This window comes from Gastrolobium bilobum, unplaced genomic scaffold (genome assembly GCF_033153095.1).
Source record: "Gastrolobium bilobum isolate Gb01-03AN ecotype WA unplaced genomic scaffold, APGP_CSIRO_Gbil_v1 utg11904, whole genome shotgun sequence".
In the NCBI taxonomy this organism is placed as follows: Eukaryota; Viridiplantae; Streptophyta; class Magnoliopsida; order Fabales; family Fabaceae; genus Gastrolobium; species Gastrolobium bilobum.
Genome location: NW_026898972.1, coordinates 31433 through 39553, shown reverse-complemented (window position 1 = coordinate 39553; position 8121 = coordinate 31433). Strand labels below are relative to the sequence as shown.

Sequence of the window (8121 nt, the reverse complement as noted above, 5' to 3'; positions counted from 1 at the left end):
TGAGCTACTGAAAAGATAAAAACATTGAAAAAAAAAAAATACATTACCCGTTCGTCGACCAAAACCATATCCACATTGTCATCAAAATCTTTTTGATTAAAACTGGGAACCTTCCAACACCTAACTACACGCACTTTAATCCTCCACTCTTCTTTCGTCGGATTAAGATCCTTTACGAAGTCGTATTTTGAGGACATTGAATACATTGGAGGAGTAGAGAAATGGACCAAAGAAGATACAAAATGCTCGTGGCAGTGATGCAGACCAAAAGGCAAAAACAACACCAAATATCGTCTTTATACATGCAATGAATACATAATGAGTCAGCTGATTATGATCTTAATTAACTCCCAAAAATACCTAATGAGTCAGCTGATTTAAAATTTTGAATTTTGAAATGAAATCACTCACCTGTTTTAATGATTCAGCTATTTTTACATTAAAACGGAAAGAATCCTCTAGTGTGAACAGAAATTCAAACATACATATTTTGTTCACTATATCGAAAATAAGTCTGTTTTCAAGACATCCTCTAGTGTGAACAGAAAGCTGAGATTTAAGGAGAATGCGACACTTTAACTAATTTTCAAAAGTTTTTTTTACATTAAAACGGAAAGAATCCTCTAGTGTGAACAAAAATTCAAACATACATATTTTGTTCAATACATGAAAAAGAAGTAAGTTTTCAAGACATCCTCTAGTGTGAACAGAAAGCTGAGATTTAAGGAGAATGCGACACCTCAGCTAATTTTCAAAAGTTTGGTTCTCCTATCTATATAGTAAGATAATACAAGCCGTGATTCCTAATAAGGATTCCTGTATACGAAGCAAAGTACATTTTTCTCTTATTTTTAATACAGCTTACCTACATACATATACATAATGGGATCTATTTATCTCATATTGTATGAGATAACAATACAAACATAATAGTGAGATCTAATATTTTATTTTACTTTTAAAAAAATAATACACCCCACTACTTTGTTTTTGTTGCATGAAATGAGATAATTATTTCTCATACGCTAAAATAACGAACTGCTTTAAATTAGATTAAAAGTAAACTAACTGCTAAAAAAATTTACTTACTTTTTTACTCCCAAATTTATCATCATATATAAAACCCTGATTTTACACGGACTACTACGATATGACCACACCCATTTTCCCTTCAAACCCCAAACCCCATCCGAGTATTTTTTAATCATTTTCACCAATCCAGCTTAAAATACCTTATTACTTAACTTTGAAGGTGCCTAACGTTACATTTAAATAGCCCCTAATCTTGGCTTAAGCCTTCTGTTTACCAAAAAAATAAAAAGAATAAATAGCCCCTAATCTAACATTTAGAAAAATAGAAATAAGAAAAACAAACGAAAACGCTTATTTGAACATTAGAAAGATCGAGTCAATTTAGTTTACAACTCAAAAAAACTAAAAACAGACAAAATCCATAAGATTTTTACAGTGAAGATACCCAATTCAAAACAATCACACCTTTTTTGATCAGAATACTGCCAAACAAATAAGTGAAAATACGGCACAAAGGTGTGTACTCAGACGTATTTTTTTCATAGACATAATCTCTTGTTAAACACAATAACAAAGATCTACGCTGGTTGCACTCGAATCAACACCAAGTATCAAAACATAGTTTGCCGCTCAAATGCTACATATTGTCACAAGATCGTAATTTGTATCGAACTAGCACTTCACTCATCCCAACGGATTAAGTTTAGATGATGGTGCGCCAGTGAATCTCATTAATTATAAAATAAATTTCCTCCTTGCAAAACTTAAAAAAAACATTTAAAATACTAATCAATTTCATACTAACTCGTTGAAAAGTGCAACCGGTAGGCTGACATCCAACATTCTTGTTTAAACGAAATAAAGCCAAATTGGTAGCAGCACATCAAACAAGTTTAGGCCCTACAGAATCAGCAAACGGATGAATTACCAAGAAAACAATTCTGGTTCATTAATGATTTTCCATCAAACAAATTAAACCAACTCAAACATAATGCTAATACTGCCCAAGAATGGGACAGTAACTCCAGAGAACCACCTGCTTTGATCCGTAAATCAACCGCTACCTGACAGCACCTGCAAAAAAGTTCATGCTTCTTTTAAATAATCATTTCAACCCAAAACCTTAAGGTAGTGAGTGAGGGCCTTTTCAATAGTTTATATTATTTTCTAACACACCCCCTCACGCAAGAGCCATTTGGGCTTTTAGCGTAGATATTGCATAGTCCATTTTTTTTTTGTTTAGCTTATGCTTATTTAATTCCACAAATAGGGGACGGTGAGGATCGAATTTGTGATCTTGTGGTCACTAGAGCTCTGATATTATTTAAAAAATTATTTCAACCCAAAACCTTAAGGTATTGAGTGGGGGCCTTTTCAATAGTTTATTCTCTAACACTTCTTAATTCAGATATAGATCAAAAATTTCTATAAGAAATGTAAAAGCAAAAGAAATATACAAACATGAACTAAAACAAGCGTGATTTACATTCTGTTTCGGTAAAACAAATCAAAAGAATAAATGAATTTATCACCCAGAAGTTCAATCCTCACTTGAACTTCGAATAAGCATGTTATAAAAACGTGCTTTTTATAACACTTAAAATTTCAGTTGTTCCAACTTTCTGTAATCTTAGTTCTAAACAAAAGGAAAGAATGCGTACAAAGTCAAGAAGACACAAGTTAAATCCTAAAATATATTGATTTATTGGAAAAAACTTTCAATTTTTGAATCACTACTTCAATCAAAGAATCTTATGGTGATTATCAATCAGTTAATTTAAGTGTTATATACCTGGCGTGGAGATCCAGATCGTGAACGTGATCTTGGCCTGCAAAATTGAAGAAACAATTCAGGTGCATAAATATGGTAGATTTAAAGCAACACAACCATATTTAACAAAAGTATGCTTTGTGTACCTGGAAGATTTGATTGGTGATGCTGATCTGGATCTAGATCGTGACCTAGATACAGATCGCTCCAAAGATCTGCTGCAGAATGAAACAGGACCTTCCATAAGTAAAAGTAATGTCTAAACAGGACAATGAACAATAAGAAAGTGGCAATACCTTCTAGCCCTCTTTGGACTTCTGCTCCTGCTGGGGCTTCTGCTGCGGCTCCGTGAACGACTACTCTCATACTTCCTCACCTGCACAAATACCACTAAAAATTATTGTCCACAACTTTTATTCAGGCATAACTCTCCAGAAAACACTTCTTCACACAATCCATGAAATAATCCTTCACTTCGTGCTTTAAGTGGGGGTGTGCAAGATCTTTTTATAGAAAAAAAAATAAAGATAAAAGAAAGAAGAGTGCAGGATCTATCAACACGTAAAAGTTGAAGTTTACACATGCGAAATTTTATAAATATAGATCTAGTTACCCGAATATAAGCTCTAGCCCAAGGATTTCTAAATTCAGTGTCATCCAGTTTCCGAATCTGTGAAACAGAAATGTTAGGAGAGAGATGGAAGTGGAATCTAGTAACAATCTTGGTATGATTCACCAAAATGAAAAACTTACAGCATATTTCATGTCGTCATAATTAGTGTAGTCAACAAGACCAAAAGTCCCTAAACAGAGATCAATAGTATGAGTAATAAGCCTTTAGCATCAAAATTTGCTGAAATAAGAATACATTATGTAAGATCTAAAGTTAGAAGTAACCAATTCATATAACAAAGGCTTATATAAGTTGAGGCACCAGCACATGACAATCTCCAGGAAAACGCTCCCCCACCTTTCTACTCATTAGATATATATATATATATATTCAACTGATTCCATAGAATCTTAATTCAGCATAAGCAAACATCAAAGAATGAAGTTCAAATGGCATAGATTGCATCATGCATGAAAAACCAGTAGACCAGATTATCTACGATGCTTGATGCCCATTAAAATAAATGCACTGATGCATGGACTAATACAAAAGGGTGTTACATGTATTATATTTAGAGCACTAAGCTGCAAGTCTTCAATCCTACAAATTGTAATTTACCAGCTGAATATCATTCCAGACATACAGAAATTGGAATCATTCAGGTTATTTGAAATTACTAAGCTTCATGTTTGATCATTCTCTTCACACATCATACTTATTGAGATTCTGAGACATAAGTAGAAAATCCTTTCACAACTAGGCCAGATATTAGGAAGACAGACACCACAAAACTAGAGTTATAAAATAAATAGGGCATTAAATTCTCAGCTCTATTCATCTCTCAAGTCTCATCAAAGAGGTGCCTTGGGGAAAGATTTTACTTTCACATGAAAGAAAGGAAACATCTAATGAGGTTTTTTGGGATGGGGAAGGTGAACTTTTAGTACCTTCAAATGGTATTATGAAATTAAGAACAAAATCAGATATGATGCCATTGAGGCAAAATTTAGATCCTTGCTATTTTAAGTCGTCATTGGGCTTATATAGCCTTGAGGGTAGAGAACTTCACCTATGAACTGTGGACTCCAAACTGATAATAAGGAAGATTACTACTTATTAGAAAGTGTTGCAGGTTAAAAGTAACGGGGAAAGATTATTTTGTCCCTTCATTACAAAGATAAACAACAATTTTAAGGTGTTAAGCACCCCTGTAGAAACACAACAGAAAGACATTCAAAAACCTGTGCCTACTAAGAGAGCCGGCTTTCATTTTTATTATGCTCCTTTCTTCAATCTTAATCTTACTATTTCAAACAATAGAATCTGAATCATGAATATTCATTTTGTATTTGTATGTTCCTAGGATATTAAATTCAAGTCCCTGAAGTCTCATAACAATATTTTTATTTTTCATATAAGTTGACTTTTGCTGATAAAAGGTATAGAATCTAGGACAGCTACCGGCAAATTAAGCTTCAAGAACTAAATTTTGCAATGAAAACAAGCAGAACCCAAAATTAAAACAAAATAAAGGGAGCATCCACTACATTATTTATGTTTTATTAGGCCGTGATTTCTTTTATATTTCTCAGATGTACCGAAATATACAAAGCATCACAACGTAACTCCAATGTAAACATAGTAATTCATGGTAACAGTCTAATAAAAACATAGCAAAACACAAACAAAAATGAAAGTTTACCTTCACTATCACGGGAAACCTCAGCAAAACAAACATCACCAGCTTTTCGCATATGATCCTGAAACCAAATATTCAAAACATAGTTAAGTGATTTAAATATACTTATTGATTTTTTAAGTATGAAAATTCCAATACCTTCAAATCTTGCCATGATGCAGAAGATGGGAGTCCACGAACAATAACTGTAGACAAAAATATAAGGTGTTACACAATATCATGAAAAATATTAAACCAGTAATACCTTGAATAACTAGGGTCGATTTGTAGTAATACACATAAAATAGTTATCTCGTAGATTACAAAACATATAAAGCAAAGAAAACACATGCAAAACAAATTTTTGAAAATGGAAAAACTTATGCATATGCAGTTATAGTCTCGGAGCTTGCAATGACTTGGAATGACAAATATGCATCTAAAAAAGTTTGAATTCTTAGTTCAAAAATGATAAATATCAAATTAAAAAGCAAAATGGGTGAACAGTCTGAAGGAAAAAATCATTTAGCATATGCTCCTAATCCTTTTCTGTATCGAAGAAAAGGATTCTCCAATTAGACACAGAGATATTCAGAATGTCATACTTGTACACATACAGTTTATAGTCATGGACCATGGTTCCAAAGTTCTAAGCATTAAGACTGATAAATCTTGTAATGACTTGGAATGAGATACAAACAAAAATTCATTTCTTAATTCAAAAATGAAAAATATAACATGAAAAAGCATAACTAAATGGGTAAACAGTCTGAAGGAAAAAAATCATTTATCATATGCTCCCTATCCTTTTCTATATCAAAGAAAAGGATTTTCCTAATAGACAAACCTCGAAATTCAGAATGGCGTGAGACCCCAAAACGCCCCCCACCACCTCCATCACCGCCACCGCGGCCGCCACCACCTCCACCTCCACCGCCACCGCCACCGCCACTGTATCCCCGTCGGTCACTTGATGATGGCCCTCTACCGCCATGGGCAAGCTCCACCTACAACAAGAACATATTAGACACCAAAAAAGTATTTATCTAACAAGACAAAAGTCGGTACAGCTCCTCACCCTTAACCTGCAACCATCGAAGTTGTATCCATCTCGACCCCGAATTGCTTCTTCTGCATCTCGAGCATTGTCAAACTAGCAATGCCAACAAAAAAGAAATAATCAAATGGCAGAAGAAAAGATAACCGCACACGTACACAACCAGAGAGAACTGAGCACAAACAAATACAAAAGAGAATAAAGACAATACCTCAACAAAGCAATAACATGGAGGGCGGGGAGGGATCTTCAATTCAATATCCATTATACGGCCATACTGCAGAGGGAATACCATTGTAGTGCAACTACATTAGTACACAACTACAAACCCCACCCAGTTACATTGGCAGATTATAATCTATTCAAAAGTAAATGGGGTCCATAATAAGAAAATACACAAGTATGGGAAGTCAAGAATTCAAGACAATTCTTTGCCTTTGCTCACAAGACTTAAGAATATAGTAGTATATACCATTCACTCATCAGTTAATATATTCTCTTAATTGATTTTCAATATTAAAACAAAAAATTGCATGGTTTAAGTAAAGAATAAATTTCATAATTTACAGTAGCATGAAGATAAGGTTACAGACAAAAGGTTAAATATAGAGAAAATCAGAAGCCAAGCTAACTCTATATACACAAAACATGATGAGCCTGAAGCACCAGAATATATTACACAAGAAAAGTGCACATCCAACCTTGTAGAATAGATCTTCAATTTCGGATTCTCTTATATCGGAGGGCAGGTTGCCAACATAAATTGTGCGAGAAAACCGACCACTCATATCTTATAGAAGAATTTACACAGCTTCTCTACAAACAAAATTGGAAGCTCATCAGTAAAGAAGATTTCTCTCACTTTCCGAAGCCACGCCTAAACCTGAAACGTCTTGTTATCATCATCATTACACTAATGATTTCACAAAAATAAATAAAACCGAAACTATGAAGCAAACCAAGAGAGCAATCCTTGAGGTGAGCCGTGCTCCACAAGCTCCATTGCTCATTTGCTCCAAGATGCTCCAAAGCTATAACAATATTGAAAATAAATTTGATCTCCTCATCCTTTCCAGAATATTAGCAGGCATACATCTTCTGAGAGTGAGCAAGAATCTCCAAATATTTAAAAAAATAACCATAACTCCACCCCGATTCTCCCACTCCCACTCTATATCCCTATGTTTGATTGCAAAGCTCATATTTGTCCAAGCGCTTGTCATCTATCATAAAGAAAGCATTGGTGTCATAAGATCAAATTAAGATCGACATACACTTAAGCATTTACCTCACTCAGTTCTCTTTTTAACAGCATTGAAAAATCAACCCTGGCAAAAATTTGCAACATGACCGCTATTTGTATTGGGACATACTTGTTAAGCAACTTAATTGCCCTGGATATGTAGTGGAACTACATTTCTCTAGCCTCCCTATCTGAAATACACATCTATATACACAAACCGTTCATTAGAACGAAACCTTTGTTCGAGGTACTATTGTGACCCTAAAATTCACAAGTTAAAGTGGAATAGCCGGTAACCAGGTTCTTCAACCTCTTATAAATATTTCACCCCAGTAAAACGCAGCCATAAGAGACAACCAAATCATCTAATTTGGAGGCTGCCTCCTATAATAAATCCGATACACAACATCAAAAGAAAGCGTAAAAAATATATAGAGAATGAAAATTCAAATTAAAACGTAATGCAGATTACAACTGGGTCAATGAAGCACTGACAAACATTTTCGATGTAATTGTTAAGTAGAGTCTTCAGGACGTGTCAACAATAACCAATATCGCGCAGGCAAATCCAAAGTTAGGAATTATGAACCAAGTGAAAATTCTAAGCTCACCGATGGAATTGAGGTCAAATTCACCTCAAAACCCTAGATGAACACAGGGTCATCAATAATCGAACAGAGGAATGAAATAAATGCAAATTCAGAAAGAGAGGTATGATTCAAGGAAC

At 34.2% G+C, this 8121-nt stretch overlaps 1 protein-coding gene across 2 annotated transcripts; it reads right to left on the bottom strand.

Moving 5' to 3' along the window:
• Window positions 1-1614: 1614 nt before the first annotated feature.
• On the bottom strand, window positions 1615-8121 carry LOC133285939 (serine/arginine-rich splicing factor SR34A). Of its 2 annotated transcripts, none has more exons than XM_061483257.1 (12): window positions 6853-8121; window positions 6363-6428; window positions 6173-6247; window positions 5942-6101; window positions 5254-5300; window positions 5119-5176; window positions 3557-3606; window positions 3417-3473; window positions 3100-3179; window positions 2950-3018; window positions 2825-2861; window positions 1615-2106 (listed from the first exon to the last, which is right to left on the bottom strand). In XM_061483257.1, exons 1-12 carry the CDS (start codon window positions 6937-6939, stop codon window positions 2086-2088), a joined length of 807 nt encoding a protein of 268 aa, XP_061339241.1. In that variant the 5' UTR covers window positions 6940-8121; the 3' UTR covers window positions 1615-2085. The 2 variants fall into 2 exon arrangements, with proteins under 2 accessions (XP_061339241.1, XP_061339240.1); XM_061483256.1 differs by having other exon boundaries at window positions 1617-2106; window positions 2950-3021.